Genomic DNA, 26617 nt, shown 5'->3' on the forward strand with positions numbered 1-26617 from the left:
TTGTTTATTACGAGGAGATTTCTCCGGGGGATGGGGTTGGTTACCACCATTACATTTTAGGTAAATTGAGTGGCACCTACTTATGAAGGTTGAATTGCCTCTTCAAGAAGTTGTTAATAAGAATCACCGGTTGAATTTCCATCAATGAAAAATGAACCTATAATATGATTGCCTAATATTCCGGCCCAGATATTCAACTTTTGGGGATGTTGGGTATGTATTTCTGCGTATTGTCTTGGGTTTTCATCCGACCAATAACGGCAATTGTAACGGTTCACGCAACCATTTGAATAAAATGAGCTTTCGTCCGAATAACAGATGTTATAAAGCAGTTCGGGATTTTGCATTAATATTTCACTCATGCCCTCACAAAACTCCTGTCTTCGGTCAAAATCATCCTCATTGAGTTCACGAACAAGTTTAATTTTGTAAGGATGGTATTTGTGGTTTTTAAGGATTCTCCATGCGATCATATGGCTTATTCCTGCCATTGCGGATAAACCTCTGGTACTTAACCTGGGATTGGCGATGACTTGACCAAACACTACAATCGCATTATCGTCATTCACTACCCTTCTCTGAACATCACTTTTTTCATTTAAAACCGAACCTGTCTCCCTGAATTTTGTGACCAAATCCAGAACGTGATTTCTGCTTAGGTGTTTACCAGGTTTTTGCTCGTTAAATAAAATTGATGTTTTATTATCATTTTGGTCGTTGCCAAAAAATGAAGCAATAACTGAAACCCTTTCGGCAGTAGTGAAAGAAATGTTTAAACAAATAACAATACACGACCCGTTTCAACAAAACAATCGAACGTTGTTATTTAACAAAAAATTGATAAGAAGAACTGCTTGAATTTTTTTTTATTTAGGTATACAAGTTACCGAGTGGTCTGTCTAATGTATTATCAACATGGCAATTTTAACTTCAAATTATCTCGAAAACTAATCGTTACAAAAATTTTCTTTTAACAGAGTTGTGAAGGTATTCGAAAGACCTTTAAAACAAGGTGCCACTCGACCTACTTTCCCCATCTAAATAAAGGTCGTCGGACGCACCTCTCTGAGGGGGTGCGTACTACAAAAAATCTGATTAGTCTGAAAGGTGTCCCCCTTCAATTAGAAATCGACGTGTTCGAGCTTTTTTGAAAATCTTACTTTTTATATTCAAAAACGGCTCTGTTAGGTTTTCGTTGTTACACACTGTATATAGAAGAAAATGTAAATGGCGAAATGTATGATCACATGCTAGAAAGATCTATCGAACCTCGGATAGTTCATGAATTAGAGAATCACAGAGACATACACGGCAATTTATCTTTGAAAGAAAATGTATTACATTTTCAACAGAATGGGAAACCTTATTATTTTGTAGTTCCAGTTATTCAATGGTTAGATAATAATTATGCTGATCAATGTATTGGAAGAAGAGATTCTACTGAATGGCCTCTCACATCCCTGGACCTATCTCCTCTAGATTTTTTCCTCTGGGCCACTTACTCAAAATAGGTTGTTTTAAAGACGACGCAATCTGATTCAATAAAGCCACTGAAGGAAAGAATAATCCAAGAATGCTGAGCTATTTTCAGAGAAACATTTGCCAATGTTTCGGAATGACTTTCGGAAATGAAAATTGCGAAAGTTATAAACAATTTAGTGAAAAATAAAAAATGGGTCCAGTTTTTTGGAAATATCTCAAAAACTAATTGGAATTTTCAAAATCGAAAAAAAAAAATTCGAAAAGAGGAAGAAATTTCCTATCGAAAAGTCCTGATTACCGGAACTGTAGGACCAATATTTATAATTTTCCCGGAGCTCTGAAATAGAGCTCTAAATCGGGTGTTTAGCCGCGTGTAGGCCGTGCGTGTTTAGGTTAATTTTACAAAAAAAAATTTATAGCATATAAAATATATAAATTGAGGAATGAAAAAATTCAGTCATATACTCAAAAGATAAATTAACAGTAATCTGTCGGTAAAAAATTTTTAATGCAATTATTAGATTTATTATGCTATTGTTAATTAACAATTTTTTATCACTCGATTATCATTATTGCAAATGTAATATTTTCACACTTTAAACTAAAAGTGTGAAATTTTTTCCTTTCGTAGAGTTATGATTATAACGGTTAGGAATAGATTCATTTTCGAAATATTGAAAAATTATTATTTTTCAATTATTTATTAACAATTTACTGCATTTTTTAATGAAAAAGTTTAATAAATAATCGAAAAAATTTTTTTATTCATCATTATTACTGATATGTTTTTTTTAAATCAGAAGCTACATAAAAATATTTTTTTTATTTCATCACTTATTGTTTAAAACTTTGTTATAAATTCGATAAAAAATGGAGTGAATAAAAAAATGCATGGTTTTTTTCATTCATCAATTGCAACTGGAACAAAAATGAAATGAAAACATTCATTTGTTTATAACAAATTGTTTATTCAATACACAATGGAGAATTTTAAAAATTAAATTGTTTTTGTTCCGAATTAAAAACAAGATGAATAATTATTTTAAAAAATTGGTTTCTTAATATTATTAATTGGTGGTAAAAAAATTGTTACTCAACAAATGCGTTTTTTTGCATTGTAAAAATTTCTTCAAGAGACAATTGAAAAAAATCATGATTTTTATCAAAAATTAAGATCCAAAAAAAATTCAATCATGTTATAAACAATGCATTTGTTTATAATAAATTTTTAAACAATGAGTGATAAAAATTTTAAAGAAATATGTTCATCTAACTTCTGATTTGTTGATGATCGAGCGATAGAAAATTGTTAATTAACAATAGCGTAATAAATCGAATAACTGCAATAAACATTTTTTACCGACAGATTATTGTTCATTTATCATTTGAGTATATGCCTGAATTCTTTCATTCCTTAATTTATATATTTTAAATGCTGAAATTTTTTTTAGTAAAAATGGCCCAAACAGGCACGGCTCACGCGCGGCCAGACAGCCGATTTCGAGCTCATTTTCAGGGCTTCGGGAAAATTATATATATTGGTCCTACAGTTCCGGGAGTTGAAACTTTTTTATAGGAAATTTCTTCCTATTTTCGAATTTTCGATTTTGAAAATCTCAATTAGTTTTAGAAATATTTTCAAAAAATTAAATCCATTCTTTATTATTCTCTAAATTGTTTATAACTTTTGCTATTTTCATTTTCGGAAGTCGTCCGTTTTCAAAAACTTTCTAGACGCTATTCCGAATCGAATGACACCTCAACCATAATTTTCGGAGACTGCTGAAGAAAGTTCGGAAAAAAGCACTTCTTGATCAGATTAGTCAAGTTCAAACATAGCTTAACAATCTTTCAACAGCTACAGATTGGGGATGAGAAAAAACAGAGACTCTGTTTTTGCCCATGAAAACACCATAATCATTGGCAGGTTTAGAATTACTGAAACTAGTTCATTGTAGTTGCATAGTAGGTATCTAACTGCAGTAAAACTTAAAGCAGTAGAAAAACAGTGATGAGTGCATCCGATGTTGTTGGGATGATGACAATTTCAACTTCGAGTACGGCATGATTGTTGATCAACAAAATACTAACCATCCAGTATATCGAAAACTGATTCAGGCATTCTACGTATCAAACTCAGATACTAACTCTGACGGTTAAGAATGCGTTAATAATAAATTGTTTTGGTAATAAATGATAAAATTAATTATGAAAAATGTTTCTGTCAATTTGTAGAGAAATGTCAATTATGATTTTCAAAATAGAAAACATTCTCCGAATAATCATTTGAACATTCGAGATATATAAAAAAACGTTCATAAACAATTAAAAATCGTATTTTTTTCTGAATATCATATTATGAAGATAAAAATTTTTTGAATTCCCATACGGTCATACACAATTTATAAACAAATTGCGCTAAAACAGTTTGTTCAACTTACCGAATGTCTTTATTTGATACAGAAACAGGATATAATGATAAATATATAGAAAAATTAAAACAATATGTTATGTTACTAAAAAAAATCATAATGAACAAAATATAATGTTTTTGAACTTTTATAATGTGATCTTGTGGAGCACATTGATAAAAAGAGATTCACGTTCATTACAAGACCAAACACGACTATGATACGATATTTCATCATGGAATCCTAGTGCCTATCTTCCGGCTCCATCATCAGATCAGCTCCAGAGTACCTACCATATTGTCATCAAAATCACATAAAACTGCCAATTTTCATAACGCTACGATCTTTAAAAGATGGTTAAATTAGTTTTCTTAGATTTGACTACATAGTTACATACATACATACAGGTCGACCTAATAAAAGCGTATTAAAAACGAAAAACTCTAGAAAAAATTAAAAAATATTTAGGTCAGTCCTTAAAGAAATATTGAAAAATGCATGACTCGAAAAATCGTATACCATACACGGAAATGAATCTTGACAGGTCTTGATGCCTTCTAGATGGCTATCCTGTGTAGTGTGTATCAGCCAAATGGAATAAATATGACACTGAGTAAATATGACTGTGCTCAACAAAACACTCAGGCACGTCCAATTTTCAACAACCAAATTTTTCAATGCTCAATAACTCAGTTAACGGGAACAACAACTCGACCACGAACTCGGGCTTTGCAACCGTTACCACATCGCCTCTGATAATGTATACCGCAGTAGTAGACGAAACGTCAGGCACAAAAACCTGCAAACCACGCAAACGCTGAAAACAGCGTCATCTACGGCCGTGAATATTTACATTCTTTGGTAATTCATATTATTTATCCTATCGTCTGTCATTTTGGCGTCTTCAACTAGTTTGAATACTTTGAATTCTTGCTGTTTTCTAATGGAAATATACAATGAACTTTTTGTAATTAAAGTTGAACTTTCAATAATCACACCATGCATGTGTCGGTTTCACTTCTCCTATCATTATATTCGGCTCGCTTAAATATCATACAGTGTTAAAATGGAAATATGCCAACCAAGACAAAAATTATCGAATGATATTGAAAATTTCGTTATGGAATAAACTTTTCATGATCAGTCAATATCACTTGGTACCTATGTAAAAATGAAATACATACCGGCTACCTGAAATCCATACGCAATTTGTCGTTGGCACAACGCTTGTTGAAAAACAGATGTGAAGAAATTAAAACCCACTTGCTGCCTACATTTAATGCGGTAAATATTGGCAACGTTGTAAGGATTCCCAATAATCTATTTCATGTATGAAAATATACTTATTGGACTCCCTATTATCAATCAGATGTCTGATGATGGTGTATACTGAGGAGTTCTTATGAATGTTTGACGGACGGACGCTCTACTATCGAATCAATAGTGAACTCAATTTTTTTATGGTGGTAAAAATGTCATGCCAGCCTACAGAAATCAGTTTTCTAGTACTTACCATGAAATATATTCGGTAAATTCTTCAAATTATGATGGACGCCCTATCAGCGCATTCAATGTATGGATGCCATATTGATATCGGGATGTATATATATATATAGATATATATATATATATATATATATATATATATATATATATATATATTATTTATTTGATCATGTTATATATAAAATACATTTATAACAAGTCAAAAAAACAAATAGGTGCAAGGTACAAAGTTTTCTATAAAATAAAATAAACAGTAAAAATTTGTAACAAGTTTACAGGGTACATTATAACATAATACTATTCAAATTAAGTGCCGAGGTTCGGCGAGCATCTTCCTTGCGTCAAAAGTGTGTCTACGCAAATGTTCTAAATATTCTGAAGTGAAATCATAGGAGTTTTCTTGTGATTTCATCAGCCTGAAACATTGAGGTCTAATAAAATTGCTGTTACATGTATCATCATTGTGTGAACTGGATTGCTTGGGAAACAAGGGGGCCCTTTTGTGAATATCTAATAGGCTTGAGTAAACATACAAAGAAGGCACCAACATAATTTCATGTGTGATGAATGATTCACGACAAGAATCCCTAAAACCAATTCCAGCAAGAATTCTCAGAGCTTTTTTCTGAAATATAAAAATGCATTGGGCATCACTAGAATTTCCCCAAAGTAGAATACCGTAAGAAATGTGAGACTGTATGAGCGAGCAAAATACTATTTTCAACGTAGTGAAATTTGTTATTGGTTTCAGCTATCTAAGTAAAAATAAGGCACTCGATAGCTTACTTTTCAAACTTGAAATGTGGCTTGACCAATTTAGCCTATTGTCCAGAGTAAAACCAATAATTTGACACACTGGAATTCAGATAATGGCAGAGCCATAGAAACAATCATGTTCTGGGATTTTTCCTTATTCATCATGAGTTTGTTGACACTGAACCAGTGCTCCGCTTTTTCTTGTATTTCCATAGACTTATCAACAAGAGCTGAATAATTCATAGAAGAGTATATCAAGGATGTATCGTCAGCAAATAGTACACTGTGACATGGCTTCATATAGTTGTAAAAATCATTGATGTAAATAACGAACAAAAGCCGGCCCAAAATCGATCCCTGCGGTACACCTAGGTCAATCGGCCTCAGCTCAGAAAATCATTTGTTATAAAAAACTCTCTGGAAACGATTATTCAGGTAAGTCTCAATCAAGCTGTGGGGTTTCTTATATTTAGTTTCTTTCTCTCATGTGTTCTGAAACTCGTGTTTCAGAACACATGATATACTTGTGACGGTATCTTAGAACAGCATTAATGTATGAAGTACAAAATCCTCTATCGATCAATATATACCACGACACAATAAAATAAATGTTCACTAAGAAATGGAGCTACCAAAACAGATGATATTAAAACAGACTAAACTTTTGAAACAACCTGATAATTGAGACACAAATTTGAAGAAGTTGAAACCAATTTGAATAGCATACTACGGAATCCAAAAATCTCATCACCAGAACATGTTTTCAAAAACCATTTAAAAAAAGTCCCAAAAATCCCTGATAAAGTGATTACCATTTTCTATCCTCAAATCAAGATGTATTATATGTCATGCATTCAGAAAAAACTCATTTCCTGTTAATATTTAGTTTCATATTTTTTGATCTGCATTAATCGTACTTATTGCATCGAAAGCAAATTGTAAGACTCTCAACCGACTCACGTGTAGGAGAAATCAAAGCAGGTGTCCCTCAAGGTTCCATCGTAGGACCCATCTTGTTTCTATTGTCTATTAATGATATAACGCAACTGGATCTAACTACTAGCATCACATTATTTGCAGACGACACAACGTTGCTGTGGCAGGAAAAAGATCCTACAAAACTAGCTCAAGATGCCACTGTAGACATGGAAAAAATTAAGAGCTGGTGCGACTCAAATAAGCTTTCTTTAAACTTTGATAAAACCCATCTCCTCACCTTCAAATGTGAACTCCTCCCACCTCTTAGTTTGATAACAACATTCTCGAGATGAAATTGTCCTCCAAATTCTTAGGACTTCACATTGATAATAAGCTTAAATTTGAGGATCATATTATCAAGTTGAATAAAAAACTTGCATCTGGCTACTTTGTAGTGAAGTCAGTTTTGAAGGAACTGGGTAGAACCTTTGCAAGATCTGCGTACTTTGCCTTTGTGGATGCACATATAAGATATGGTATTGCTTTCTGGGGAGTATGCAGCAAAAGTATGCTGCAGACTGTTTTTGTTTTACAGAAGCGAGCTGTCCGGTATGTGTGCGGGGCAAAGTTCCAAGATCACTGCAAACCATTATTCAATGAACAACGAATTCTGACAATAATATCTCTATTCATTCTTGAAACAGTAAGTCTGATTCATGAAAATATATCTGCTCGTGATGATACAAACCAGCCACACTAGAATACACGTCAAGCTAACTTGATCAGACTTCCCCTGCCCACAAAAACAATGGTGAGGGACTCATTGATATACAATGGAATAAAGATGTACAACAAAGTTCCCATATATCTGAAGAGTTATTCTTTGAATATTTTCAGGAAAAAATTCGGCGACATTCTGATTGATAAAGCCTATTGTAGTTTAGTTTAGCACTTTTTATAAATTATAGTTTACTACTGTATGTCACTATAATATAGCATATTTTTTTTAAGGAAATTTTTTCAATTTTGAATTGTATAGCATTAATTTTGTTTCGTAAAAATGTGTTTGACACCCTATTTTATATAAATGGGCTTTTAGGAATTACTTTTATACTACTTTGACATAGTTCATAACAACAATGTCAACAAGAACTCTTTCTTAGGTCAATAAACGTATTTCTTTCTCTCTCTTAAACATTCATATTTCTTGGGGTCACTTATTAATGATTGATTGATTGCGAATCATGAATTGGATAAACAGTGCAATTGAAAATCGTATTACCAACTTTTATAATAATAATAATAATAATTATAAATGTCTTTATTGTTCACAACTAATAAGATTCAACAGTTAATGAACAGTAAGGACAAAAATATGAATAAGTTGGAAACAGAAGGCAAAGTTCAATTTTTATAACGATAAATTGTTATTAATTATATACAATCTTAGAACCAACTTGAAGCCATACGAATAAACTGAAGATTGTGAATCTTTATTTGATAAGAATATTTTTATATCCCTCACTCATATTGAGATAATTCGTTGAAATAAACATTGATACTATTTGTATTCGAATATGCCTACCAGATTCTTCGGCTTCTTTGACCAGCTGCTGCTGCTTCTGTTGGTGATAAAATCTTTGGAGAATTATGGGGCTGGTATTGCCACAATTGTACTGCTGATCATCTGTCTTGAACTGACTTCTCAAAGGTAAAGGTGAACTACTAGGTGATCTCCATCGTGTCTCACTGGCCACTCTTCTATGTTGGTAAGCAGCGTCAGCTGAGCTGTCTAAAGGCCTACGTGTTGGTAATGGGGAACAGCATGCCTTATCCTATTTTTAGATAAAAGAAAAAATTAAAATTATGACTCATCGATAATCAATGCAGTCATTCTTGTTAAAATAAAAATGGAATTAACTGCCACAGGCATTGAAAGTGTAAGGACTAAAATATTTCTTGATATTTTCAAAAGATTGGCATTTTCCACATTCGAAAAAAAAACAGTATATTTCATTCAAAGAAATAAGTTTTGTGTGGCTCTCGTGGTTGACGGACTCCCATACATGTTGCCACACAAAATATCACTTTTTCTCCCAAGGGACCGTTCAAGTATTACGTTAGCATATTTATTACAATTATTTAACCCCCATCCCCCCTGACAGCAAAAGTAAGCAAAGCTCTTACTCCCCCTCCCGTGCTTACTTAAACATTGTTATATGCATTTTTCTTTTAATGTATTCTATTTTTTTTATTGATTCATGAACAACATAGGGGGGCCATCCATAAATTACGTTACACGAATTTTAGAACTTTTAGACCCCCCTGTCTTTGGTCACAGGTTGTCACATTTTTAGAACCCCCCCTTGATGTGACGTCATACATGGCCAAAAATATTCATTAAAACAAACTTTATTGACACAACAAAGAGTAGGGTACAAATATAATATCAAGTAATATTTCAAACAAAAAAAACTTCTTTAAAATTTATGGTGTCTACTCACTTTCATTCGATTTTGGAATGTCTAGTCGTTCTCATCAAGCAATTCAAATTCGTGGTCCTTTAAATTTTGAATAATGCACCCTACTAGGTTCTGAGCGGGTACCTCAACGTAAACATTATTTGTGGGAATCCCCAAAAATGCGTTTCGTTTTCAAACATAGACAATGTGTGGGTTGCCATATGTGTAACAAAGTAAATAAATACTGCTGACGTAATCATCATCTAGACCCCCGCCCCCCGTGTCATCTAAAATAAGCACAGCAAAGACCCCCGGCGCACCCATACTGCTTACGTATTACTTGAAAGGTCCCTGATAAAACAATATACTATTTCCGAGATTTCATGAAATTCCACTACTATTGGATGAATCGAAATAAAATAATGATAAAAAACTTTTAAAACCAGCTTTTATTTAAATGCCTTAAAAAATAAAAATAAAATTTTAAATGACATTAACCACATTCATTTATGACTTTACAGAATTGAAATTATAATAAAAGCTTGTCGCGATGCCTAGAAGAAATCTCTACATATTCAGTCAAATGAAATTCAAATTAAAAAACATTCTGACAGATCAAATAGGTATTGCAATAAATTTCAAACCTGATAAATCCTACAATTACAATTACAAATTGAAATTATCGCGACAAGCTTTTATTATAATTTCATTAATGAATGTGGTTAATGTGATTTAAAAATTTATTTTGATCTTTTTAGGGCACTTGAATAAAAGCTTGTTTTAAAATTTTTTTCATCATTATTTTATTTTATATTTTTTAGTTTCAATTGATAGTTATCGATCAATACGAAAGTCCATCTATAAAACGCAGAATTCTTCAACAGAAAAACTTAAGGAACGGGGAAAACTATTATTAGGATAAACTATATTCTATAGAAGTAGGTAGGTACCTACTCCTCCGGCATACCTTATAGAAGAATTAGCTTGTTATATTTCTTAGTCTATTCATTTCATTGATGGCGTCATTATTTCATGGCCGAGTCCCAGTTAATTTCAAACAGTCTAATTCTTCTATCAGGAGGCCTTTGGCGTTTCAAGTCAACGCTTTCATTGGCAAGTTTTTTATTTCATTTCAATTTCTCTTTCTCTAACCGTCTTTTCCTTTGTGTTGATGTTTCTTTATTTCCCATAGTATTCCCACGAGTACCGAAGAAATATTTGTCAACCCTCCCAGAGCTTCGTTTAGCAGGGAGAGAGCTAATATACAACAGGGTGCCACTCAGTCCTCGGCACGGCCTCACCTTCACTTGGGTCGTAATTTGGTGAAAGATGCGCCACTTTTTTCAGCTTAGAGCTTACTCGTGCCTGACGAAACACCGTTCCGGGTTTGATTTTGGAGTATTCCTTCTTCTAGACAGGTTGCAGACCAATGCTAATGACGCCCATCTCACCAAATCACACAAGTCATGGTATGCCTCTTGTGTCTGTTGCTCACATTACGTGATGGACCCTCTTACTCTGGGAACTTAGAGGGTGGTAGATAATATTATTTTTTCACAATGCAAATAAATATGGGTTCTCCCAACATACTACACCATTTATTGTCTTTTTTTTTAAGTCGGGAATTAGGTATTTAAAGGTGAAAGCTTGATTCAATTTTTTTTCTAAAAATATATATTTTTTTAATTGAAGCCAACCCTGGATGTAGCATCTATTTCATGGTGGCCCTACCAATTGCCTATTATAAACGAATGCGTATACAAAATTTCGTGTCCCTGCTATTTACCGCTGAGGAGAACTTTCGTACGGAGCCGATCCTGGCAGCAGCATCAGGTCACGTTTATGATTAACATGCATTGTCATCGGTTCTGGACCAGCATGCAAAATTTGAGGTCAACCGGATACCGGGAAGTGGGTCAAATTAAACTTGCAAGATTTGTTAACATACATACAAGTCAAGTTAAATAAAAGCCTTTTTTAAAAAAACATTCTCTAAATAAATTCAATATTATCGCACCTGTTTGCATTTATCTTCAAGCTGCTCCTTCAAAGAGGTAACGTGATTCTGATGTGTCTGGTAAGGCGAGAAAATTTTTGAGTTGCTGCTACTGTCGCTACAGAAGTCCTGCCTACGAGAAGCGAGATGTTGGCTCTCCCTCTGAAAGTTACACAATCGAGAAATATGCGACACTTTGTTGTCAGAGTCTTTGGTGTCCGTTTGTTTTTTAGGCACAGTGGTTCCGTTCCTCATAAAGAGCTGTTTTGCAGAAGGTTGTGTTGCCGGTGTCTGCCACTGGTGCGAAGTGAAAAATTGGCGTATAGTGTTGGTCGCTGAGTTGGGTCTGAGAAAATTATAAGAGTTTTCAATTGAGATTAAAATTTTTAGTGTAATTAATCGATGAAAATTGGGAAAGATTCACCAGAAATGATTATAATTATGTCGGTTAATGCTTTTCTCTTGGTAAAAAGAACATTGGCATACGAAATATTTTCAGTATTGCAAAAGTGACAAAATGGTTAGGGCTTTCGCGGCCGAGATTTTCAGTGTCACTACTTTTCGGGTTTGAAGGCCGTCGATTTTTCGAATTTCATTCTGACGTTTCGCTTGCGCGAGTGGCTAGCTTCCTCAGAGGTTTATACATCCTGAGTTATCTCCGATGACTGGATATTATACGTAGTACGTACCACACTGTATCCTGCATCAACAAACCTCAAACGCACCGCCCATGAACGAATAACGAATAAACCATCAACCCGAAATAATGAATGCCATACGTTGCAAGGGAGCCAAGCCTCCGACCGTTTTAAAAAACACAAGCTTCGCGAGGCCGATCCAACCAGAGACATACGTCCCGATTTGTACTTTTAGTTGCAGAAATTATAGCGTTAGAGGAGGCTAGCCTCCAGTTGGTTTCCGTTAGTGCATGGCTGCGTTTGTTTTTTATTTAATTATTCGGACGGGATGCCGTGACGGACCGGGACTGAAAAATATTTCGATAAATCATTTTAGTGTTTCTTGATAATATTTGTTATTTGTGTATAAAACAGGTAGTATTGTATTATAGCGGTGCTTTTTGGTAGTATTTTTAATGTGTTTTTAAAGCGTTTTCTTTCAATTTCAAGGTGTTTTCAGGTTTTCACTTTTCGGTAAGTTTTTTTTCATTTATTATGGATAAGTTGGACGAATTAAAAAAATCTGACGATATAGTCGACTGGTTGCTGACGAATAATTTCAAGTCTTTATCTTATGATAATAAATTTTACATTATTAAATCTCTGGGAAGACCTCAACCTAATTTGATTTCAATTAAAGTATCAGATAATCGACAAAATCGAGGATTTAATATTAGTTGGTACGATAAATGCGATTGGTTAACCGGCTCCATTAAACGAGAAAAACTTTTTTGTTGGCCCTGTGTTTTATTTTCTGTACAAACCGAATACCAAACGTGATCTAAAATAGGATACTCCGATTTAAAAAATTTACCTTGTTCTACAGAAAGACATTTTAAATTTAAGGAGCATATATTTTCGTTTCGCAAATTAAAATTGTTTAGCAAACAAAGTATACAAACAGCTTTAGATACAGCTCAAAAAGAGGCCATAATTTCTTTTAATAATCGGGTTAGGAAAAATCTTACTTACTTATCAATATTATTATTCTGGGTTCCCCAGAATTAGCTTTTCGCGGACACGATGAAATCAAAGATTCGAATAATCGTGGCAATTACAGGGACTTTTAACGTTATGGGGCAAATATGATTCCCAATTTGGCACTTTTTTAAACGGTACTTTTTTAAACGTTTTTTTGGGCACCTCAAAAACCATCCAAAATGAACTTATAGACAGTGTGGCATATATAATTAATGACAATATAAGCAAGGAAATTGAATTTTTTTTGCATCGGAAATTGATGAAACTACCGATATTACCTGTACATCACAACTTTCAATCGTTTTTAGATATGTCAAAGATAAGCATAATTAAGTACATGTGCTTATAAAATATTTGTAGCAATTTGTAACAAAACTGTCATATTAGAAGAGAAAAGTATTATTATTTATTGACTGAGAAGAGTTCATTTATATTAAATAACTCAAAGACAACCCTTTTTCCTTGTTTTTGTTTTTTTAATGGTCAGTTTTATACGTATAATTTTCGGCAATACACAATTTTTGTTTGCATTTATGCAAATATTGCATATTTTGCTTTAAATAGGTGAAGTACCCCAAAAAAATTTCACGCTTCCGGCGGGCTTTTCTGTGTATATATAGTCTTTATGACTTTAGCCTCCCCTGTTCTCCAATGCACGAGCCGTCACTGTGGTGTGCTATAAATTGCTCAAAGCGTGTTTATGTTGACTCATGTAGTTTAGTGTGCTAATACCTGTATCTGGATTAGGTAAATTGTCAATAACATTCTACATGACATTATGCTGTTTGCATTTATATCTTATAAGTACATCTGAGTTTTGTAGACGAGCACACTTAAAAACAAAGCAGTAAAATTTAAAATTGGGTATTATAAAACAATGATAAATGTCTGTATGGTTAAAGAACTTATATCACAGTGCAGGAATTCTTCGGTGCTGAAGAAGGTGTTTTTTATTAAAAAATATTTTATCCTTGTTTTCAATATGTTATTAGGTAGAGATCTTATTGTTTGTGGTAATTTTTTGTAAAGTTTCACAGCCCAAAAATTTCGTGCATTTTGAAATATTTTTAAGCAGTAGTAGTTTGTACTTTAATCATATTTGTTTGAGGTTCACAACTTCTTCTTTTCTTTAGAAATTATCCGTGTGTTTGTGGATCTCTATTGCCTCCCGTACCAGTCGGGCATGGTATCCCTGGTTGTGGACAATGAGTTTCATGTTTTCAAACAGAATAATAATAATAGCCTTTATTACCCAACCGATAAAAACCATTTACAGGGTTAACTTAGTATGTTAAAGTAATATAGATCTTTATAATTACAAAGTTACAAATTGAGAAAATGAATAACAAATTTATAATGAAATAAAATAAAAAAAACTATACCAGAAAATGAAAAAATTCCCCACGAAATACTGAGATGCAGTATCAACAATATATTCCAGGGAATCTAGGGAATCAAAATTGATATCACACAAATTTGAAATTAAATTGAAATTATTGCAAATGCTAAAGATAGGTGACTTGAAGTACAAATTGGTTCTGGCCAGTCGGCTGTAAAAAGTGTTTGTACTTCTAGTTCTAAAATGAGACACACAGAAATTTATAAGAGATAACACCTCCTTAGCATCCACATTGTTGTGCAGTAATTTATACAAAAAAATTGTGGTTTCCTTCACTGAGTGCGTGCTCCGACACAGTGGACTTGTCAATTTGGCCTAGTCTGCAGTTTTTTTCATGCTACTTCAACTTTGTTCCCATGGATCTTTTGGTGCACAAGTGCAAGGTATATGATATACCTCTATTGCTGATAATGGGTTTCTATTGTCTTTGGCAGACCTGAGACTTGGTTGTACCTTCTTGGTGGATTTGAAAACAAACACTCATTTCAATACCACTTTTGTAGAACGATTTATCTTTTGCTTGAAAATAGGCCTCAGTTTCAACAATAACCTCTTTATTCGAGCAGCATTTTTTACTGATGAGCATTTTTTGAGGTCTACGAACAGAAAAAGTCGCTGGAGGTCAGATCTAGAGAATATGGTGGGTGCGTAAGCAATTCTAAGCCCAATTTTGCCATTGTTTTGATTGACTCGTAACACGGTGTGTTGTCTTGATGAAACAAAGTTTTTTTCTTTGCCATATGTGGTCGTTTCTTTGCTATTTCGGCCTTCAAACGCTACATTAACGCTATATAATATTCACTGTTGTTGGTATTTTCCTTCTCAAGATAGTCAATAAATATTACACCACCGATCAGATGACGATCGTTTCGATTCCGGAATGAAGTGATGGATCCATGTTTCATCCATTGTCACATATCGACGCAAAAATTCCGGTTTGTTATGTTTTAACATAGCCAAATACTGCTCAAAATCATCAAGACGTTCTTGTTTTTGGTCAACAGTGAGCTCGCGCGGCATCCACTTTGAACAAAGCTTTCTCATAGTGAAATGCTGATGCAATATAAAGCTAACACGTTCTTTTGATACACTTACAATATCAGCTAACTCAAGCAACTTTACTTTTCGATCATTCAAAACGATTTTATGGATTTTTCTTGTTTTCATATGTTATTGCCTCATTTGGACGTCGACTGCATTCTGTATCATCGGTGTCTCTACGACCACATTCGAAGTCAGCAAACCAACTTTTAATTGTTGTTTCTGATAGAGCGGAGTACTCATAACACTTTTCAAGCTATTCCTTCGCTTGAACGGTATTTTTCCCGTAAAGAAGCAGTGTCAAATTAAACACAAACTAACAATAACTCACAAACTTTTGAGTAGAATATCATGAAATTTCAACACCTTCCTTTTAAAGGTTAGTATTAACTAAAAAAGCGGTCAATGCAATAAAACTAGTGCCATCTATGTGTTGGCACATCAAACTACCTGAGACAACATAAATATACTTTACATAGCCGTAATATCCAGTCATCAGAGAAAACTGAGGATATATGAACCTCTGAAGAAGCTAGCCACTCGCACAAGCGAAACGTCAAGAAGAAATTCGAAAAATTCACGGGCTTCAAACCCGAAAAATAGTGACACTGATTGAAAAAGCGACCATCAAAAACGTACAGCTAGGCAGAACTGCTGAGGCAGAACTATTCGCAAAAATTCATAAACTCGTCAAGTTTGTTCAATGGAACAGATTTATCCTAAAAGGGAAAAAAACTCCAGTAATACTAAAAGCTATTGATAGAGCTTTTAATTCATCACTCATGAGTTACTCTCGTGATTGAACTTTATATAGAAATTAATAAATGTGCATATCTAGTTGCCGAGCTATTTAACCAATGGTACCCTTACAGACACTGGATCACTTCAAAATGAAAATAGAAAATGTGAAAAGCCGGTACTCAATAAAGCTATAGAGGTAGCATTATTGAGTAGAATTGCTATAAATAATATACAAGAAAATTTGCCACTGCGACGGGCGTGAGTGGTACAAGTGGTACAAAACGAAAGTTACATTAATAATTTTTTTTCGAAAACAGTGTCATTTTTGAACGGTGTATTTAATCACCAAAACTGTCATTGTCGTAATCCAAGAGTTATTCATGTGGTACACACACAAAACTATCAAAAGTTGAACGTGTGAGCTGATAATGAAAATTTTAAAATTTCTCTTCTGAGCTTTTTTTTCTGTGAATTCAACAGGTGTACCTGGGTTCTGGGTTTACTCCTTTCCAATTTTATAGAGAATAATCTTACATACATTGAAAAGAAAATGATGTTTCAAAAAGACGGTGCTCCTCGATATCACTAACAAAAAGTGCCTAATTATTTAAAACTCCAAGATTCGATATTGTTGGATAAAACGAAGGAGTGCAATTGAATTGCCACTTTGGTACCAAGAGTCAAAGCCCATAGGTTTTTTGTGCGGACATATAAAATATAAAGTGTACTGCACCCCACCTGACACACTGGAAGACCTGTGAGGACAAAATCTCAATGTATGTCACAAAGTGATAATGCAAATGTTCCAAAATTTATGACAACAGTTTGAAGATAAACTGAATTATTGTATAGAGATTTGCTGGCAGCATTTACTCGATTAGCTCGCTTGGTGAGGTAAAATTCGTTCAAGTTTTGCATTTTTCGGGAAATTTATTGTTGGCATTCCAAAGCTCCATATATTGAAAACAAGAAGATTGGTTTTCATAAATTAAAAGAACGTTTCTATGATATATTACTCGACTCCTTCCCATTCGAACATTTGGAGGCTGATACCGACACTTAGTGAATTAAAGGTTTCATAATGGTTTATTTGTTTAAAATCTGTTTTTCCGTTAACCAGCTGTCGCATCCCTACGAACGACAACCCTCAGAAGTCGAAACTTGTGCGAGCTAAGGACTAACGAGGTCTTACCTTTTAACGTGTGATTCCTTGTCCCCCTTAGAAACAAACTTGAATTGTTCATTCTTGTTGTTTGCAATTATCTAAAAGTGTTTGGATCTCTAAGTACATTGATGACGATTCGAAAATATTTTTATTGGTCATCAATAGTCTATTGATAATAACTTATTTTTTCATATTATTTAATAATAAACGCCATAGTTTTTATTGTGTCGCGTAAGAACAAAAGTTGATACAACATACATAGTAAATAATCAACCTTCATAAAAGTCTTCTGCAAAAGATCTGGAAATAACTATTACGAAAATTATATATTAGATATAATAATCAACATCATTTGAGTAAATGATGAAAAGAAGAGGGTCTAAAATAGTGGCTGAAGTACCCTCATATCCTTATTAAATTCATTTGAAGTTGATACTTCTATTTTCAGTTTCTAAGTTCAATTGGTTATGTGGTTAGAAAATTTATGTAGTATTTCATATCACAATTTCCCAGGATCTTTTGAAATTGGAAAACACCAATTATTTACTTTTTCTAAGACTATTTTAACAGTGTTCTTAAAGAATCCAGTCTTCTCCACAGTAAAGTGGTATCATCTACAAATTAAATTTTTCGTTGATTTTAAGATTGAAGAGATCATTCACGTATTCAGTACTATGAATGATGAAGTCGCTTGGTCAGCATGAGTGATTTGTTCTACTCCTCAAATCAACTGCTACATGAATATGTTGTTTCAATCCCAACAGTGAGATTCTTCATTTTCACAGCATATCATCAAGCCTCTGCTAGAAATATCACGGTAGAAAGTAAGACCTCTTTAATCCTTGGCTCGCACAAGTTCCGATTCCTGAAGGTTACCGTTTGTAAGCACAAGATCCGACTCCTGAAGGTTACCGTTTGTAAGGGGTCAACAAACTGCTAGTTAACGGAAACGACATTTTTTTTACATAATGGCTCATCTCGTTGGTGAATCTTTCCCATAAATAATTCTTGTTATGAAAATGGTCATTCTATAATAAATGAAACTGGCATATATAAAACAAAAATTATAATTCCAAAACAACATCTCACTATGATGCAACTTGAACACATAATGCTTGTTATAATTGTGCTGTTGGGATTTATTAGAATTGTTATAACATTTTATTCTTGAAACATTATAAATATTGAATATTCAACTTTTGATTTGTTCTGATGAACATAAATAATAGAATATGTTACAAAGAATTTTACAGGATGTCCCAGATTTTTTCATTCTTATTTCTTAGTTTCTTCAATTAGTTACAATTTTCCATATTGTAACATTGAAAAGAGTTCCAGGGGAGCAATTTCAGAGATTTTTGAATAGACTGTCAATTTCAGAGAATTAAGAAACAACTTCAGATTATAAATTCTACTGCGATAAAACTTTTTGACACACTATAAAAAAAACAGTAGCACCATATGATCAGAAATGTATTGAAAACAGTACATTACAAGACATACTTGATATAGTATACAACACAAGATTCAATAACTGATGTATTTACATCAAAATTATCCTCGTAACAAAAACAGGCTCATTTAATGAACTTCTTTCTCCATATAATATTTGCTATGATTGCTTGTGTTCGCTATAATTTTGTTGAATTTTTCATTTTTGGTAACAGTTGCAAACATTTTAATTGGTGCATTTTGGATTGAATGTTTTTTTTGGGCTTTTTTATCCCATATACTTCCACAACATAGGTAGGTGAATACGAACAACCACAACATATTTCAACTTTCACATCCCTTCGAATACTAGATGGCTCCGCATATGAACAAAGCACTAATAAAAATTTCGAACTAAATCAGTCCAGTGAATTAGCAGCTTTAGAAACAAATCTGTTTATTTTAGGGATTTCAACAGAATTGAAAATATATACTGATACTGAACACAAAAAGAGGTATTTTTTCAATCCCAAAAAGCTGTTTAAACGGATATGAGTTTTGATAGGTTAGTTTGCAATTTTTAATAACAGAGATATTTATAGAAACAAATAATCTGAAACATTAGTATATTGCCCTAATCCAAGACGTGTTCAAGAATAAACAAAACAAATCAAAAGTTCAAATAGAATTCAATTAAATCCATGCCGAAATCGTTGAAAGCAAAATCATCGCCATCTTGATGAAAATCAATTACTCATTTTCAATCCAATCCAAAATAAACTTTATTATCTCAAGAATGTATCCTTATTGATTGCGGAAAATATAGACTAAAAATATACAAGTAGGGTAATATATACAGATAAAGCAAATAAATGTAAAAGCAATATAACAATATAGCATTTTCGCTTTCTACTACTCCATCTTGATACAAAAAAAGGGGATGAGGGAATCTTCCAAAGAAAGGAAGGAAGTAATCAATTTGAAAATAAGTAACTCTATACATGGATGTGTAGATCATGCAAAGAAGTAACTTTCAGACACAAACTGAAAGAAAGTCCTCCTGAAACAGCTACTTTCATATAAACATTAAATTATACGAAAGAAGAAAATTCTTTCGAAACAAATACTTCTATATGAACACTGAATTATACAGAAGATACTTTTCTTTACTCAGTTTGTATTTCAAACATTCGTTGTGGAATAATAATCAGATATCATTCACATGAGTTCTACTTTGAATGAATGGTAATGAATTGCACTTACATGGAATACTGTCACCCTCACTGGTATACATCGATGTTTCGCCTTAAGACACTTGCCCCAAGGCTTTTCAGTACCAAATTGGATAACATTATAGAAAATACACACATATCAATCATGAATTACGATTTTTTAATGTCACGTGACATTATTATTATTAACAGTGTTCATATAGAAGTATTTGTTTTGAAAAAAAAAATTCTTTCGTGTAATTCAATGTTTATGTGAAAGTAGCTGTTTCAAGAGGACTTTCTTTCAGTTTGTGTCTGAAAGTTACTTCTTTGCATGATCTACACATCCATGTATAGAGTTAATTATTTTCAAATTGATTACTTCCTTCCTTTCTTTGGAAGATTCCCTCATCCCCTTTTTTTGTATCAAGATGGAGTAGTAGAAAGCCAAAAACTTTCTTTCCCAAAAATTAATCACTCCTAAAAATATAACCCCTTCAATTCAAACAATATAGCAATTTTAAAATAGTTGGAAAAATATAAGAACATTGTCAATAAAATAAATTTCCATAACTATTACAGTTAATATACTTAGTAAAATTATCTCAGATTCAGCTAGGCCATTTTCAACAATAACAAATTTTTTGTGGTATCTTGATTGAATTTATTTACACTAAAGTCTGATACGGCTGAAGAAACTGCTAATGTGTATCCCTACACTCCACCTAAAAACTTTTCCTATACCCAGTTGCATATTATTAAAAAAAAATCGGTTGTTCTTTAGTGCGACTCTGTACAAGCAGCTTTGCTTGGGAGATCACATGCACTATGCATGATAATGTTTTGGAGAACCCTGTTGCTTGTCTGGACAGAGGTTTATTTCTCTAAAAGCATAGAGGAGTTCCCGCTATCATAATGTCGAGGTTGAATGTTCATAAATTAACACTGAATCCTCAAAAGGATCACATCTAATTTTGACCCCTCTCATTTCAAGCAATTGTAGAATCCAAAGTGCAAACAATTTTAAATCCCAAGGGTAATACATAGATCAAAACTTAACATCTTAGGAAGAGAGTTTCTCAAATTATTTGCATTCGTTATAGTTTCAGGTTTTATAGCCCCTAAAATATCAAAAAATTATAATTTCAGTGTTATTTGTTCAATATTACAATATTTGATACCTGTTTGGGGTACTGCAACAAAATCTGTGTTGAAACCATTAAAATCATTACAAAATAATAATAATATATTCATTCACTAAAACAATGTAGTATTCTTTTTATTAGTTAATTCCGGCTTATTTGTTATGTTTTTTTATTATAAACTGTATAAACATATGTCTCTTGAGATTATTCAAGTTATCATTTTTATTATTATTATTATAATAGGCCCTCACAACAAGAAATTCTTTCACCTTATGCTAAACATTTTTTCATTCTGTATTTGTCTAAAGTTAAGGGGAAGATAATTAAATAACTTCTCACTCTTGAAGATGATCGAATTTTGTGTAAGTGCTAGTGTAGGCGTGGAAAGTCAAATCAGGTGTGATTGACGTGTACTAAATTACTAAAAAATCGTGATGTTAAAATATTAGGCCAAATACTGATATACTCAATATACTTCAAATAGTAAAAGTTCAGTCTATAAAACAAGTTGCAAGTGAATGTACTGTTGTAAATCATGCCCTAAAGAAAATAACGCCAGCCGCCACTGGTAGCTACCGATTTCGACGGAATTTCGGGGGAATATTCTAGCGCATTCAATTATGATATATAAAGGGTAGTTACGAGCATTTCGAGACAGTCAAGTGGAAGTTTTAGTGCGGTACGCGAAGCGATCTAGTAAGGCAATATGTTATTAAATTCAATATAGTTTTCTCGTACACCTAAAAATGAAACATTTCATGCTGTTGAGTACTTGAAAACTGTTGAAAAAAATTGAATTTGGGTAATAATCTTGATTTCTTTATCACATGGGTTTTTTCAATTCATATGACTATCAATCATTACCCCTAAGAATTTATTGGTGAGAATTCAATGGATTTGAAAAACATTGAGTTTTCATTTTTATTTACTGAATAATATAACTGATTTACATCGAAGTAGCTTGATTTTGCTTAACAACCTGAGAAAAACATATACAAACCTACTAACACTGTACCAACACTGTTACCATTCACATTCGACACAATCCGTAGGAGTTACCTTTCTAGATAAAAGTCTACGTCATTCACGAGATCAAGCAAATTAAGGAATTAGATAGGGTGAGTAAAATATAAAACTGGCAACTAACCATGCAACATACCTAGGGGCCGCCATGTTCGTATCGTCTTCGGAAGATTGAAGAAGTTTTACATACCACTCTCCAACGTTGACATCATCGGTTACCTCATATTTTTTTATAAATGGCTGGTTTTTGAGTTGTTTGTACTTTGGCCGGTGTTTTTTATCTTTTTTCAAACTAAAAACAAAGTAGATACTTATTTTATAAATAATGAATCAGTTTTATTTCTCTTATAATAATATTATATTTATGACATTTTACTATCATTCATCACTTCAATGTTTAAGTAGATAAATATTTACACAGGTACAAGAGGGCGCAGATAGAGGGAAATCAAAGAAAAAGTCACTTGAAACGTCCCGAAAGGATGGGCATCAATACATGGTTGCAAACTCAGAAAGCTGTTGTCGTTCACGAGAAGTGTGGCAAAGGTGTCTACACCTAACATTTTAAAGCCTGAAAATGAAGCAGAAAAGAGAAGTCTTATGACAAAAAGCCGTGAGGAAATACCGAAATTCAACTTCAACGAGAACAAGAACTTGCTTCTGATGACGACTCCCCCAGAAAAACCAGACCGAACCTTCTACGACATGTGATTTGGAAATGGTAAATTATTGTAATTCATAATTTGTAGCACAGTTATTCCTGATAATCACTTATACTACAATTTTTTTCTTCTGGTTACAGGATCTACTAAGACGAACTAGGAGCCTAAGAAAGAAGCACACGGACAAGAAATGATGGATGTTATAATCCCCTCTTAATTGTTATAACCCATGTAATTTACCCCCTTTCAATTGTAATGACTCATTGAATTGGTAATGAATGATTTGCTATAATGAACAGAATTGTTGTTGTGTGATCGTCTGACACCTGATAACTGATTGATCAGATACTATAGTTACCTATGTACCTTGAAAAAATTATTTTTAGTTTAAATTGAGTTGATTACATTTACTTCTACTTGAAAAACAACTTTAGTCATATGATATTTTCCAATCGAAGAAACTACCCAGGTCAAAAGATTTTTTAAGAAAGAAAATAAAGCAATTCTCATCCCACAGCCAAGTATTATATGGGAGGCGTAGACAGGGCGGATCAAAACATTAGTTTATATAGATCTTCCATTAGAGGCAAAAAGTGATATTTTCCTTTTTTCAGTCACTTTGTTGATATGGCTGAACAAAACTTCTGGCGTCTTCACAAATTTGAAGGTGGGAAATTGGATCATCTTAGTTTCAGACGGTCCATTGCGGTAGGAATACTAGAATCCTTCAAAAAGACATCAGAAGGAAGGACTAGTAGACTTCCGGAAGAAGCACATTCCTTCTCCAAGTACGATGGAGTAGATCACCTGGTTGCCAAAGATTGTTTTCAGAATTATCATACTAAAAACTAGTTGTTTTAAGAGTTATTGAGTTATATTTTTATTTCAAGTTTCAGACCTAAAAAAACTCGCTTATGGACATATCTGTACTGTTTTATTTTGAATACCGAATAAAAAATCTACCAGATGATAGTCACTCATTTTGCCATTGGCCTTTTAAGAGGATGCCCAAGTTCTCTTGAGTGACACATGGGAGGGTGAATTTAATAATTTAATATTAATTTTTCATGACTATGAGTGTACTTTTCAAACTCTAAATTCATTTTTTGAAAAATGAAAATTCTGGCAAAACAGCAGTTTGGTCTTTTAAAAGGGCAGTGGCATTATCTGGGTTGATGAGTCTGAAATTAGAATGAATCTATTTACAAAAAAATAATTTTGTTGTAAAAAAGTATCAGGTACTAAATATTTATTATTATAAATACTTGGTTAGGAGCTGTTTGCCAGATTGGAGCCATAATAAAATTATAATTTAGTTAAAGCATCACAAGCTTTTTTACCACAAAATTCTTTTTTTTTTTGTAAATATTTAGATCTATTCTGAATTCAGACTTATTAAAAGTCATTAGTTACATGAAGACATAGGACTTATTGATATTGAATTATTAGTTTTGAATTATTTTTTAGTTTGTGTTGCTATGAAAATGTGTTTATTAGTTTTTTCGAACTATTATTTATTTATCGATGTGTTCAGTGTCTTAAAGATTTTGGGTTCAAGGGAAACTTTTCTAATATTGAGTGGTTAGATGGGAAGCAGCTATCAACAAGTTTTTTTTATTTCAATTCAATGTAAACATAAACATATAAAAAACATAAATACACAATGTATGGCATTTCTGCATTAGTTAATGGTCCATTTTATCTATAGATTGACAGCCATCTTGTTATTAAATTCTTACATTTATTCATCTTTGTTTGATTCTAAACAATTATGTTGACTTCTTAAAGACAATAAAAATATACTGTTTTGTATTGAATTCTATTGCAAACCAATATGTTTAATTGAACTACAGTATTCAAACATTTATATGTTGATTCACTTTACATATACTATTAAGTTATTTTTATATTAGGATTCCTATTTAAATAAAATAAACCTAAGAATCTACTTCACTGTAGGAAAATATTCACCAAGTTTCTAAGGTTTGGCATTTTCATAGTTCGAAGAAAAGTTAGATGGCTGCTATGGTTATACTAAAACCAATAATGATTGAGAGTAGAAGTAAGCCCAGTTGACAACAAATCGGGGGCGTGTTTATTAATTTTTGAGAGGGTTAAGAATGAAAGAAAAATTCTTAGTACAATTAGTTAAAATATTCATATATATATATATATATATATATATATATATATATATGATGTGTTGTTTTTCCGGGTGTTCATCCGTTGTGTACTATTGGATAGTCGACGTTTCGCCATCATCTCAGATGGCATTATCAAGACGAGTTACTGCTTCGCTTCGAGAGGTGTAACTCGGTAATGGTTGTATATATATATATATATATATATATATATATATATATATATATATAAAAAAGTTGTAAGCTTTGCAGCAGATGTTCTGCAAAATACTACTCAAAACATTAAATGAATATATATATATATATATATATATATATATATATATATATATATATATATATATATATATATATATATATATATATATGTTAGGAATCACACGTTAAAAGGTAAGACCTCGTTAGTCCTTAGCTGGCACAAGTTTCTCAACTTCTGAGAGTTGTCGTTCGTATGGGGGCGACAGCTGATTAACGGAAAAACAGATATATATATATATATATATATATATCTGTTATATATATATATATATATATATATATATATATATATATATATATATATATATCCAACTATCAATAGAGCTTCCGTACATTTACAATTTTCTATCAATCGGGCGTCCGGTTTCAATGAGGCGTCCATATATGGACGCCGAATTGTTTCACCATGCCAGGCAGTTCAAAGGTTCCCTATCTTCCATCTGACAAAATTTCAGATGGGCGCCTATTTATCAATTTCATTGTCAAAATTATATGTATTGGCGTATATTCTAGTTGAGTCTTTTTTATTTTGGTGGCGCTCGGGAGGTACGCGTATACTTGTGCCGTATATTTTTCATACATGTGAGCGATTATGAGGCGTCCATATAACTGACAACAATGCAATAGTTTTTGCGAGAGGGAAGTCTCAATGATTTGTTAGAAATATCGTTGATTTGGTATGTTTGTAGGTCGGCGCCGGTTTCATACACAGGGTGACAATTTGAAAACTTACAAGGTCTATCTCTGAGCAACCAAATAAAATATAAGAAATCGCTGAAAACAACTTTCATAATACAAAGGGAGAAACAAATGATGTGATGACTAACTTGTTTTTTCTCTCACACCCTTGCCCCCAGCCACCACAACTTCATATTTTTGAAAGGCAACCACCTACTTGTGATACATTATCTGAAAGCTCTTAAGATATGCTCTTCAATGGTACTCTTCAAAGCTACATTCGATGCAGTAAGTTTTGGTTCATCAAATAAAAGAATTCATTCAGAATAAATTTTATTTTCTATTATTAATTTAGTAAATTTTCAAAAACATGATTTTTACCATCGTAGCATTAATATTAAGACTTGAATATTTTACGCCTCTTCTATTTTTTTTTATTCGTCTCGATAATAGATAGGGATAGATAGGGAAGGAGAGTGGCACCTTGTTTTAGAGGTCTTTCGAATACCTTTACTACTCTGTCAACAGAAAAT

At 32.7% G+C, this 26617-nt stretch overlaps 1 protein-coding gene and 1 long non-coding RNA gene across 2 annotated transcripts in view; one reads left to right on the forward strand and one right to left on the reverse strand.

Moving 5' to 3' along the window:
* LOC111502266 (dual specificity mitogen-activated protein kinase kinase 7) overlaps positions 1-26617 on the reverse strand; it is a 44808-nt gene that overhangs the window by 6030 nt on the left and 12161 nt on the right. The window contains exons 6-8 of the mRNA XM_023156294.2: positions 22482-22637; positions 11553-11877; positions 8659-8908 (exon numbers count right to left, since the gene is read on the reverse strand). Coding sequence (XP_023012062.1) covers positions 8659-8908; positions 11553-11877; positions 22482-22637 — 731 coding nt within the window. The remainder of the gene's footprint in view (positions 1-8658; positions 8909-11552; positions 11878-22481; positions 22638-26617) is intronic.
* On the forward strand, positions 21805-23928 carry LOC141485557 (uncharacterized). Its single transcript, XR_012467283.1, has 3 exons — positions 21805-22124; positions 22767-23066; positions 23148-23928. It is a non-coding gene; the product is annotated as an uncharacterized lncRNA (long non-coding RNA).

Source organism: Leptinotarsa decemlineata, unplaced genomic scaffold (assembly GCF_025532065.1).
Source record: "Leptinotarsa decemlineata unplaced genomic scaffold, Ldec_3_MD MMD2_tig00026328_RagTag_RagTag, whole genome shotgun sequence".
In the NCBI taxonomy this organism is placed as follows: Eukaryota; Metazoa; Arthropoda; class Insecta; order Coleoptera; family Chrysomelidae; genus Leptinotarsa; species Leptinotarsa decemlineata.